The sequence below is a fragment of the Lissotriton helveticus genome, chromosome 10 (genome assembly GCF_964261635.1).
Source record: "Lissotriton helveticus chromosome 10, aLisHel1.1, whole genome shotgun sequence".
NCBI classification, from domain to species: Eukaryota; Metazoa; Chordata; class Amphibia; order Caudata; family Salamandridae; genus Lissotriton; species Lissotriton helveticus.
This window is the reverse complement of record NC_136071.1, coordinates 200,201,056-200,214,519: the sequence shown is the minus strand read 5'-3', so window position 1 is coordinate 200,214,519 and position 13,464 is coordinate 200,201,056. Positions and strand designations below refer to the sequence as shown.

Below are 13,464 nucleotides of genomic sequence, written 5' to 3'. Positions count from 1 at the left end.
TGTGGGGGATCAGGTAATATAACGGCAGAATTTCAATAGTGTTGTACGCTCTTCTGCTGGAAACCCTTATAATGAGAATTTCATAGATGGAGTTTTTACTAATTAAATCTCTATTTATTTTAATTGTGCCGAACAAAATAGAAAATATATTTTTACTTTTCGTTTTTATACAAACTTTGGTTCAGGCCTTAGTTAATTTAGCTCCGACTATAATGTGACTAGACTTGCTTATTCTTACATCCCCAGTAACTCTAGTAGAGTCCAGGTCTGTGCTTGGACTTACCACTTTAATTCAGCCAAGGGGCCTTGATGAAGTTGTTCATGGTCAGTTTGTGCATAGCTGGCACCTCAAGAAACCCTTTATCAGTTTAGTCCTCAGCTTTGGTATCAGAATATGAGACTTTCCTGATCATAAAGCACTGCAGAAGGGTTCAGAGAACTATCATGGACAGAAATATTTCACTCCTTTTGCTAATATGGCTACAGGCTAATATTTGTAAAAATGAGCCAATACAATGCGACACATCGTGTCCCCAAACTTTGCCAAGACAACATGTAAATGGTAAATAAAGCTCTGTAAAAAACCATACAGCATAGCAGATGCACATACTAAGATCACACCACCTCACATACACAAATATTAGTGTGCGGAACACACCAACATTGGGATGGATGGTCAATAAGCAAATAACAGGACTGGGAACAACTGATGGGCACAGGAACATACTACACACACAAACACACGTGCGTACACACCACCAAAATGGGGTCAATTTCTCTAACTTAACAGTTTGTAGGCAACAACACAAGCTTGTCAAAATAAAGTGCTTCGAAAGAACATAGAAATAACATTACACTGATAAAGTAGAAGTATCATCTATGATCAGCAATTCAAAGGAGAGCAATAGGCTTTAGAATTCCAGCATTCTTCGGTGTTTGCATTCAAAGAGTACATCCAGCATTAAGAAATGGCAGTAAAAACTCTGCCCACTGAAATCACCCCAGGAGAGTTTTTCTACACAGGTTTTTTTTCAAATGTCTAAAGGTTGAGTGAAGAAAATGTATTCAATCAAATCAAGAACAAAAACTGGCCTCATTGGGTATTATTATGCAGACTGTAATGTTTCTCCCACGTGTTGCATAAAACAAAGATACCTTTGGAGACAGCACATTTAATTTCAATTGCTCAACGTACTGCAGAAATACAGTAGAAGGTAAGCCCTACTCCTAAACAAGGCAGAGAAACCTTGCCCTTCACAAAAAAGAAAGAAAAGTGAACTACATGACAACCTTTCCAAAGGTGCATTTTGTTGTCAGCTAAATAGAAATGGAGCATCTCTTCACTACAAGCTCACTGACTTGCTGTTGACTCACACTTTAAATAAAGCATTTTCTGTTGGCACTGGTGAAAACAAGGCAAACCATTTATGTGGCAAAATATGGACAAATAAATATGGGTGAAGCTAAATCCCCAACACCAACCTGAGAAATGGTTGTGGAAGAAGCAGTTATGAAATACACAAGTCCTGATGAAATTCTTTTTGCTATAAATCAAACCATGTTCTTACATGCTAGAAATATTGTCTGCTTTAACTGTTCTCTCTCCATGTGCATCCAACTTGTCACTGCATTGAACTGCAAGACCATAAAGACAATACATTGCACAAAAGCATTATTCAGCATATGTTATATGAGACAGATTGAAAATAAATACTTACAGGCACTAAAATCTGCTTACAGCCAATGTCCAAAACCGTTTGCTGCAACCGCTTGTCAGAAATTCCACTGAAGAGCTTGTGTCCTGGAGGTAGGCTGGCTAAGTGTAGATTAAATAACCGTTTAAGGTCACTTAAAGACAACACGCAATGTTTTTTAAATGTTGTATTCATAAACTCTTTCAGTTCTTGTGAAACTGCATCTGTGTGTCCGCCAGTTAAATGGCCTTTCAACAAATCGTGCGAATTCTCATCTAAGTGCACTCCGTTGACCATCCCATTGTTTATAGAGTCCCCAGAAGCAGATGTGTCCATAGGTTCTTCATCCTCGCTCAGAGGCTCTTCCTTAATTTCCATATCCGCCACCAAACCGGCATTTGCTTTACTCAAGTCTTTCTTTTTTTGCAACTCCTTCTCCACTCGTCCACAGTTCTCATTTAATTTTGTTCTAGCGATGCTGATCCTATGTTCTCCTGAAATTACCAATGGCAGACCTAAAGGGACAAAACACAAAAAAATTCTGTAATCAACGCCATTTAGAAATAAGAGTAAACAAATTATTAAAACGAAAGTGTGATGTGGTGCGGTAAGTAGGTTTTTAACTAGTATAAAGCAAGCTGTTTGATGTGAGGTATGCAGGGCAGTCATGAAAACTTCAACCTTTTTCAGTAAGACTGCTTCACTTTGTGTGTCTACCTAAACACAAAATACTGTGGAGTAAAATTTGATGATCCACTTGCTGTACCATTTGTTTAATCTAGGGATACCATTTATGCATATTGTAGTCACAAGTGGGAGATAGGAGTGGCATGACATTGATTCTACACTAGAATTTTAGGTATTTAAATGATCAGGAAGTAGGTGATGTCCCAGGGGACTAGGAGTCTTGAAACAATCTCCCCGTAACAACATTTTCATACTTTAGAGTACTTTTAATGAGTGGAGCTTTCTTCACTAGTTACTGCAATATTAAAACCGTGACTGGATAATGATCACCCAAACGATCCAGGAATTGTGCATTAGCAAGTACGAAATTCCGCAGAAAAGAACACTTACGTTTTAATTGATGTTATAACAGCACCGAAGTCATGGAGGTGGTGATCAAAAGAGGGTTTGTCCCTTGTTTGGCATTGAAACGCAATGAGACTGACTACTTTGCATGATAACAAGCATAAAGCCTAATGGAAGGCACTGCCCTGGAATTAGGAGGATCACACAGGTTGTATTTATTTACAGAGTTATGAAAAGCACTGCAGTGTCACTTTGCGGTCATTTCGCAACACTGGAGAACATGGTTCATCATCTTAAAGTAGCAGCCCTGAGCTCTGGACTGTTGGTAAGCAAACCTGAAGGGTAATTAGTGTCTAGCTGATTGTGAGGTACATTTTTCAACATTCAATTCCATTACATTTTCTTGTAACTGCAAAAAAATGGGAGATGAGGTTGTTATTTCCTTTTGACCGTGTATGTCCAGCAGAGCAGCCACATCAAATGTGGGTTTGCTGGCTAGTGATAGAGGAGAGGACTTCACGTGGGTAGCGTCTGAGTTGGAGAAGTCAAGCAGAGGCACCTGTAACAACTTAAGGTGATGCTCAGGACCTAGGATGGGGCTTTGCCCCACTCTGGTGCCCAAGATGGTGGGCAGGTCCCCTTCGAATCCCAAGCATGTCTGGTTTGCCTCATCATTGGAAGGCTACTGTTCTGGTCCCAACTTAACTAGGTGCCAAAGAAAACTGTGCAATGACTGACTGCTGGTTATTCTCTGCCCAGTTAGCATGCAACTGCTAATTCACCTTATAGAGGGGACTAAAGATGACAATAATAGGCCCATAACTCAGTAACTTCAAGAGGAGATCCAGATTCCCTAATATTAAGGACTGAAGTATTATACGTACTACTGCCTTGTGCATACATGGATTACGCAACAGCCTTTGATAAGGTGATATACTACAAGAGTTTTGAGCTTGGGATGTTTCTTCTAACTTCTAATACACCTTACCCGTAGGCAGGTCCTTTAGAGTGGGTACGTTTAGGGGGAAAGCATGGTGTTCTTCAGATACTGCACCCTTTATTTAATATTTACATCTCCATTTTGAGGATGTATTGCTTTATAAACATACAGAACGCTCAGACTATTCTTGGAGTATGCTCTTATCAAGCCTAAAATACCATTATGTTAACGACGAGATTAAGCTCAGAGAGCACAAACAGTCATCGATGGGTACAGTTCTAACAAGCATTTACAATGCAATAGGTCTCGCAGCATTTAATTTAGAGCTTTTAACATTACCCAACATGCAGGCTTTTAAAGGAATATCGGGCTTGAATGTCCTCTGCTGGTAAGGATGCACAAAATGAACGTGCATCTATCTGCCTGGAGAACGGAGCGGTTACAATATATCACGTACATTGTATTTTTGTGTACTTAATTGTTTTGTATGCAACTTTCGTATGACTTAAACCATCCCCCAGATGCATATTTTTTTTTATCACTTGACCCATTCATTTTAACATTGAAGCCGTTCGACATTACCTGCCCTCAAGCCCATTTTTGAAAGCGCCCCATCCGCCTTACACTTGGGAATACTTGTAAGGGGCGCGCGACCGGCTCCGATCGCTTTCGCTATCCCCACCGGAAGTCAGGCAATGTCGCCTGTGACGGGGGCGGGGCCGCGTCAGGACCGGAAGAGGAGGCATGCGTATCGCGGCCCGGGGCTCCTGTGAGCAGTGGAGAACCCCGGGCCCGCCAGCAGGAGGTTACGCGACTGTTGCGGGGCTCCCTTGACCAAGAGGGAGCCCCGTGAAAGGAGCTGGCAAGAGCTGCAGCGGCGGAGTCCCCCGAGATTGCCCCGGTAAGTTAGAAAGGGCTGGGGGGTGCGGTGTGCGGTGTGGTGTGGGGGGGGGGGGGCGGGCGGGCGAGGGGGGCAGCACTCGTGTGTCTGTGTGCGTGTGTATGTGTGTGTGGGAGGCTGTATGTGCGTGCGTGCATGGGCGCTTCTGTGTGTGTGTGTGTGTGTGTGTGAGAGAGTGCGCGAGAGTGCGCGTGCTCGTTTCAAATCGCCTCCAAGGCGATGCGCGCGGCCAGCAGTGTCTCCTGGAAAGGAGACACGGCAACAATAGGCTGTCGGCGGACACGCGCTTCCGCGCGTGCAGCCGAGACCTAAAAAGGCCTCCAAATAGATTGTTAAAGAGAAGACTACAGTGTTCAGTACGAAGAAGGTGGAGCAGGACTCCAACATGGAAAAAATACACAGAAACACAATATGCAACAAACATGTTTTATGCTATTTTATTAGGAGCTGTTTTTGGGGCACGAAACCGATTCCATTCCTAAAAGCCTGTGTAGTCAAGATCACACCTGCGACAAATTATGAATGCTCAAACGGAGTTAAAACTTTTCAAACGTAATTATCATTAATTGGAAGGTTAAAATAGAGTGGCTCTCCTAATTTCCCAATGAGATATTACAGTGTTTGTTATTGACACTATTTAACATCATAAATGCTAGAAAGGGCAGGTTACTTGACCTCAATGCAGAGAAAGTTTTGGTGCTGAAACCACAAGAAGTGATTAAATGCAAGATTCGCTTCTGTTGGGAAACCAAAACTGGATGTAATCAAATCAATTAAAATCGGCGGTCTGAAGAATAATGGCACATTCCTAGTTTATGAATGAAGAGTTAACAACCATCATTTACATACCAGGTACAATTCTCGCTAGGTAGTAAGATGAGGAGTTATTTCATGAGCTTCTGGCACGACTTGAATTTAGGACAGTGTGGATAAAATCAAAGGGCCAGTTTTAGATGGAGTGGGTACATTAGTATGGCTACAAAAGAAAGGTTATTTGCAGATATTTGGCAAGTTGGCTTAGAAAAACGTCTGCACATTTGACGTGAATACCGTATACAGGACACAGAATTGTATATTTCATTTTTCATTCTTTTGTTTCACAAATATCAGTCTATCACTAAATGTATATCATTTGAAGAAAAAAAAACCTTCCTCCTCCACAGTAAGGGACAGCACAATGGAAAAGGCACCCAAAAAAGGTAGAGAATGCCAGCAACTAGACTGGAACCGTTGGTGACGCATCTATAGGGGGGAATTACCTGCGCACAGGGATGGTGGGGTGAAGGGGAACACTTGCCCTGTAGGCTCTTGCAAAAGGTCCAAGGCAGCATCATTAAGAGAATGTTTTTAGGTCGAGCCTGGGCAACGCATGCGCTGCTCTGCGAGGAATGCTGTATTTAGGTATAGACTTGAAGCTCCCCCATCTTTTTAATTCTTCCTGTCACTGTCCTTTGTAAACTATGGCTTTTCATTGGTCAATAGGCTAAGTAGTTCTCCTTACTACAGCCTTGTCTCGTCTTGTAGCCTCCCATGAGATCTGGCCATCTTACGTGTTGTTGTTACTCCGTATTCTTTAATTGTAGCCTCCGAGCACTATTCTCTTTAATGACTTTCTCCTGCGTGACGCTGCAGGCAGGACATGCTCTCAACTGCTTTTATTTTTTAACTAGTGCGCGCCTTTCTTTATTTGTCCCTCGCCATATTAATGGTTTTTTGTTTTTTCAGAGCGCCACTTCGTCGCGCTTTGACTTTAAATATTATTATTGCACTATTTCTTTAATGACGTTCTTCTGTCTGCATGCTCTTAACTGCTTTTTTTAAATCCAGCACGTGCCTTTTCTTTAACCGCCAAAAGAACAATTGATAGTAGTGGCGGCTCCTCCATAGGGGTGTTTGGGCGCCGCCACCCTGCTTTCTCGCAGTGTGAGAAGGCAGAAACATAAATGGTAAAACTACCATTTGTTTCGGCCTTCTCGCACTGCGAGAAAGCAGGACTTTCTGTTTGGGGGTGTGCGGTGTTGCTCGAGGGCAGGGGGGAGTGACTGGCCCACTGTTGTTAATACTGACTGTTTGGGCAACCTCAGGCTGCCCAAACATTCAGTATTAACAACAGTGGGCCAGCCACTCCACCCTGCCCTCGAGCAACACAGCCCACTCTCCCTGTTCTCTCTGTATGCTGCAGCATAGAGAGAGAAAATGACGCAGGTGGGGCAGCAGCCTCACCAATCACAGCACGGCGCTGTGGTGGAGGGGAGGGAGGCTGCCTGCCGCCTTCCTGATGACGAGCACACTGTCTGAAGGAATTCAAAATGTATGACGGCGGGAGTCGGGAGTCTCGGGACTTCACCGAAAGCGGGACGGTAAGTTTTACAATTACTTTTATTTTATATATTTTTTCCTCTTAAACCCCTCCCGCCTCCCCCCATCCCCTCTGCGGCGCGACAACCCCCCCCCACCCACCCGTAATGCCGGCCGCGACTGGTCACTGTTGGTGCAATGAACTTATTTTAACAGGTATCAACAGGTATCAACATTTAGAGCGTGTTGATGGCTACGCACAAGTATTTTATTATATTGCCAGGGAAAGTCAGGGACGCACTTTAATAGTGAGCCCCTTTGTTTTGGTCGGTCTTAAAATCATCCATGCGGCTTAGCAACTGATGTCTCTTTGGCAAACTGTAATAGTGTGTCTATATAAGAGCCAACGTTCTAGAGTTGCTCATTTGACAGGCACAGGCACTAGCACTTTTATAGAACATGCCCATCTCGAAAAGCACTTTATTAGTGATTTCTAGTGAGGGGTGTAGGCGAGCAGTTTCCTGGAACACCTGGAGCTTGGAGTAGGGAGGTTTCAAGTCAGTGGCAAATGGGGTACTCGTTGAAGACATGTTTTGAGATCCTTTCCAAAGTTCTGGAGTTTAATGGCAGGCCTTGTGTGTGAAGTGTGTTCTAGGTCCTGAATGCGTAGATTGAGGCTTATTTTCAGATTTATTTCAGGTTTGCCTCTCCTGATTTTAATTCCGGCAGTGTCTATGCTTCATGCGTTGCACTGGTCTTGTGAGATGGTGAATTTTTCTCCCAGATTGGAAGTCGAGTGATTGCTACTGCCTCGTAGGTGATGCCACCCTTGTAGTGTTATTGGTCTTCCTTTACTTTTACTGGGACCTTTGAAAAGAAAATGTACCCGCCCGACATCACGGTCTTTTGACAACCTGGCCATTGCAGTAAACCGAGGAACCTTGCGTTCAAAGCAGTCAGAATCACCATAATGCTCTGCCTGGGAGCCAGCTGGTTGAAAATAGCAGCAAAAGGGGTGAATTAGAACCAAAGGCAATGAATTGTACATTTAGTTGCTTTAGTTTAATGTGTCTAATCATGTGGCGTGTCACTTTGTTCACCGTAGCACCTGTGTCGCCAAATATGGAACATACACCCAATTGATTTCAATGTGACGCACTGGTTTAGTAAAATCCTCCAGAAGGAAGGTATTTTCTGCACCCAGTAAATATGGCACCCCACTGTATTGGTATTTATCCTATGCGGTAAATTCCTAGTCTTTCGCAGCCTTCTTTAGGAATTCAGAAGCTGTTTAAAGCATTTAAGCGTGGCGCATGCAGGCTATCCTGAATAATCTTACTGCTGCCTTGCAAAGTAGTCACACCTCATTAATCCGTGTTTGGTGGGTTAAGATGTACTTATTCAAATTGTTTTTGATGGCTGCATCATGCTTGTTTCAACTTTCTGGAGATTTTACAACCGGATGCGATATCTCTTTTTTAATGACAAGGCCTTCTGGTCCCTGAATAATAATGCTAGTTCGTAATCCCAGATGATGGGTAAACATACATTAGAATCAAATGAAAATAAATAAATCCTATTGTAAATTATAGTAAGTGAAAAAATGTATTGCCTACTGCATCTCATAATAAAATGTTTTTGGTGGCAGTGAGTGGCAGGAGAGCAGGAGAAAAGTCTATATTGAGTGACTGTTACTTTGGCACAACGTTCAAATATATGCATACATTTTAATGTTTGGCAGGTTTCTTGAGTCAATACACAGCAGTCCTCACAGTATGACGCTTTTAGGAAAAATCTTCAATGAAAGTAGATTTCTTTTTAGGTAAAATATTAAATGAATGTGTATTTCTTTTATCGCTATACGTTTGTTTCTCTAAATCGTGTAGTCTAGAACTGACTCAAACTGTGTGACACCTACGTGTTTACATTCTTGCAACCCGCCAGTGATTTTTGGAAGCTATACAAAGTGTGCAAACTGATCCAACTTCTAAAGGCTCTCCTGCATGGACATTGTGGCTAACAGTCGTTGGTCTATGCAATGTTCGACCTTTCCAGTCGGTGTGTTGCTTAGGGACGGTGGTATGTACTGCAAATGTTTTCTTGTTGTAGGAGAGCCCCTCCAAACTTCCCTTATGACAGTCCGGCTCACTCGCGGCACAATACTCACCCCAACTTTTACGCCCTACTACTTTAGTCACCAGCAGCCACTGATTGATAGACAGAACGCAGAACAATGTAATACATTTACCCCATCCAAAGATCTGGGCCTAAATCCATCGTTTCTTTGCTCACCATGCCATTCCAGTTTGGACCCAGCCATATGCAAATCAGTCTCGACACTGCGCCCAATGGGAACAGCCCAGCCCGAACTGCCAGGCCAGGTCCTCGCTGGACTGGAAACAAGCATCCTAGTAGCCTCCTCTCCCCAGGAACACCTGGGCCCGAAACTGGAACCATGTTGACATGACATCTCTCTGTTCCTCCCTTTCTGCCTCTAGCCCCAACCTTCAAGACCTCCCCTCTCACTCTCAAAGTGGACTCCTTAAACAAATGGCTCGCCAGAGGCTGTTATCAGGTGGCCCCACTCAGGCGAGTTACTGCCAGGCGTGACTATGACGTCAATAGGTGGTTTAACGCTGAACTTAAGGAGAAAAAGCTGGCCCTTCGGCAAGCAGAGCGAGCTTGGAGGCGCGCCTATTGTTCCACTCTCAAAACTCAATATACCACACTCCTGAACCAATATAAGAAGTCTATTCTCTCTTCCAAGACCGAGTATTTCTCCTCTAAAATCTTGCTCGCTGAAAATCAACAGAGAGAAATCTTCTCCATTGTGCAGGACTTGGCCTTCTCGGACAGAGTTACCCTTAAACCCTCCCCCTCCCAGGCCCTTTGTGATTTGCTTAATAGCTATTTCCTGGAGAAAATCAAAGCTATCAAATCCAACATTCCTTTTCCCTCTCCCTCTTTTTCGGACCCACAACCCTCACCTCCCCGGTCGTATCTCGATCACCTCCCACTTTTGACTAAAGAAACGTTCCTGTCCCTTCTCTCAATGGTTAAGTCAGGCTCTCCATCTGACATCTGCCCTGCACACATTCTAAAACAAATCTATCTGGCTTGTCCTTCCCCCCTCTCACTTTCCTCAATAATTCCCTCGCCCAAGGCATTGTCCCTCAATTTCATAAATCTGCGACCATTATCCCCATTCTAAAAAAGCCCAGTGCAGACCCATCCTCACTTGCAAACTATCGCCCCATTTCTCTTCTCCCTTTCCTAGGTAAATTGTTGGAACGTCATGTTACCAGAATACTTGGCGCCTTTGTGGAGGAGAATGGCTGTCTGGCCTCCCGTCAGGCCGGTTTTCGTCCGGCGCACTCGGTAGTCCTCTCCGTTATGGACAACCTCAGAGAGGGCATGGACACCAACCAACCCCAGGCGCAGGTTCTTCTTGATCTATCCGCCGCCTTTGACACGGTGGATCATTCCATCCTTCTCTCCCGTGTCGGGGCGGCTGGCATCAGGGAAACTGCTCTGGCTGGACTTTTTCCTGAGGGACCGCACTCAGGCCGTCCATCTGGCTAACTTCCCTGCACTCTCTTTTAAGGTTCAGTGAGGAGTTCCGCAAGGATCTTCTTTGTCCCCTCTGTTGTTTAATTTGTACATTTCCCCTCTTATTTTGGCACTTCAGCAGATGGAAGTCACGATTTACAACTATGCTGATAACCTCCAGCTTATTTTTAATTTATCCTCCTATCCAGATTCTATTCACAATTTCCACTCCGTTATGCTTTTCATCAGGGACTGGATGAACTACAACCATCTGAAACTCAATCCTGACAAAACCGAGTTGGTTTTGACAGGTGGTTCCTCCAGTCCCTGGAATTCTTTGTTTTGGCCTCCATCCCTGGGTTCTCCTCCTATCCCCTCCTTTTCGGTTAAAACTCTAGGGATAAAACTAAATGCCCACCTCACCTTGCACTCTCAGACTAGCTCAGTTGTTTCCTCGTGTTTCCTCACTCTCCGCACTATTCGAAAGGTGTCACGCTTTTTTTCCTTCTCTGCACGCAAACTTATTCTGTCTGCGATGGTCATCTCCCGCTTAGACTACGGCAATGCTCTGTATACCGGTGTCCCCGCATACATTCTTCGGAGACTTCAACTGGTCCAGAACTAAGCCGCCCGACTTGTTTACAATCTGTCCAAGTCGTATCATGTCACCCCGCTGCTCAAAGCGTTGCATTGGTTGTCCATTCAGGAACGTGCCTGGTTTAAAATGGGTTGTATTACTTTTCAGCCAGGGCCGGGACAGCCCCCGGCTTTATCTCCTCTGAAGTCAAGGCTTACATTCCTAGTAGAGACTTGCCTCTTCCTCGCAATCTCTATTGGTTGTCCCTCGTTTTAATAAGAAGTCAGGAGGCGTCAAATTTTTCACGCTAGCGCCCGCTTTCTGGAACACCCTCCCTCTACCCCTCAGGTCCTCCCCCCATTACCTGGAGTTCCGAAAAGCGCTGAAAACATTCCTCTTCGCCCAAGCCTTCCCACACTAGCAGTCCGTCCCTCTCACTGTCCTATGGTTGCATCCCTAGCGCCAAGAAACCGCCTGGTAGTCATGCGCTTTATAAATATTTTAATTCCAATTTCAATTTAGTACTGGTTTCGAGATTTCAGCCCTCACCAGCCAGGATATCTGGACTCCAGTGGCATGGAGAGCACGAGACCCACGTCTGGGCATACCTGTCCCAGTCAGGGTGACAAATGGAAAAAGAACAATTAATAGACAGAATGCAGAACAAGGTCATACATTCACCCCAGTACAGAGATCTGGGCCTAAATCCATCGTTTTGTTACTCACCATGCCATTCCAGTTTGGACCCAGTCATATGCAAATCAGTCTTGACCCAGCACCCAATGGATACAACCAGCCCGAACAGCATTGGGCATGCCGTTCGTTAGGCGTCCCTCACCAAATGAATGTGTTTTTTTTTAGCGCTGCAATGTCCCGCTTTAACTTTAAATATTTTTTTTTCAGTGCGCCATACCACGCTGCATAAATCAACTTTTAAAAAGCCTTTCTCCCCCCCCCCCCCCCCCCAACAGTGGCAAAATGCCACGCTTTAACAATGGTGCTGGTGCGCCTATTGTCAGAAGTTCGGCATCGCTCGCTTTCCCGCTTTCTCTACGTGAGCGCGCTGGTGTTTCCTGAACGTAGGTAGCTCTGAGATGCCTAGAGCCCCTGCAGACATGACTGACAGCAGCAGATGGTTTGTTTACTTTAGCTGATCCTTCCGCCTTCATCCGAACCTCTCTCCGAAAGCTTGTCGCTCCTGGAGTGGCTCGTATTTGAGGGTCTTATGACTGAAGTGTGCGCCATATTAAAGCAATAGGTCTGGCATATGCGAGAGTTTGAGCTATTGGCATTGTAAATGACAATGGCTTTTATTTATGTGTTGGTTTTTTAAACTGATAAATAAAAGGCATTGTTATTTAACAATGACAATAGCTTAAAACTATCGCAAATGCGAGATGTATTGCATTGCAAATACTTGTCCTATCTTGCCAGCAGTACAGGCATTTTACCTCTTTACAAAATGACATACAAACATAGTCCGCCAAGATGTCCTGGACTTTAAAAATATTTTTACATATGTAAACACTTCAATTGATAATTTGATCTCTGTCTTAGGAGGAAACAACCACAAACATTAACAAAAATACACTTATAATGGACAGTCCAAGACAGCAGAAGTGCCTCTGTAGTGTATATTTTTTTAATACACTCAGATCATTAATTATCGTTATGGTTTAGGCTTTAAGAAATTTAGCATTAACTTCAGTGGGGTCAAGATGTGAATGATTCCTTCGATGGCTTACTCTGTCACTTACAGACCTTTATGAATAGCTCATTGGCTTCCCAGCATCAGCACTGCTAATCCCTCGATCCCTAGTTAGCTAATACTCAGCTTAGGGAACAGACACACGAGTCTTAGCTGGAATTCTACATTAACGCACAAATGTAATTCTTGTAAGCCATGTACTCTGAGGGATAAGCACACTGTCTATAATATACTTTTTAAACAAAATGTTGTAACATTTAAAGGCATTGTGAACAACCTGTGCATATGGTTTTTCCAGCAAGCCCCAAAAATTTGATTTTTTTATATTAAAAGAAACTTTGCATCCCCAGATTGTTCAAATTTGAAATAGAAAATACACTATAACATACATTTTGCCCACTGACAACTAGTACTCAATTTTGTTAAAACAGTCTGTTTATCAAAATACGTCTGATTTACATGAGAAATAGATATGGTCTTTCACTTGAGTACAGTGAGCGAAAGTAACATAGACCAGGTTAACAGTCACACAAACACGAGTTGACAATGATGAACTACACTTTTTTTTTCATGATTTATATTTTTAGTGGTGCTCAAATGTCACCTCATTGGATCATTTCCAAGCACAAGCAAGTACGCATTTTAAAAAGTCTGTCAAATGCAGAAAATGCCAATCTAAGCCCCACCAATCTTTGGTTTTTACATTTCCGGACAGAAATGCTTGCAAATACACATGGGATGTATGACACTACATCGCGGCCACAC

General features: G+C 43.7%; 1 protein-coding gene across 1 annotated transcript in view; it reads right to left on the bottom strand.

The window, feature by feature from the left end:
- POLR3E (RNA polymerase III subunit E) overlaps nucleotides 1-13,464 on the bottom strand; it is a 214,166-nt gene that overhangs the window by 52,393 nt on the left and 148,309 nt on the right. The window contains exon 18 of the mRNA XM_078665125.1: nucleotides 1,719-2,209. Coding sequence (XP_078521251.1) covers nucleotides 1,719-2,209 — 491 coding nt within the window. The remainder of the gene's footprint in view (nucleotides 1-1,718; nucleotides 2,210-13,464) is intronic.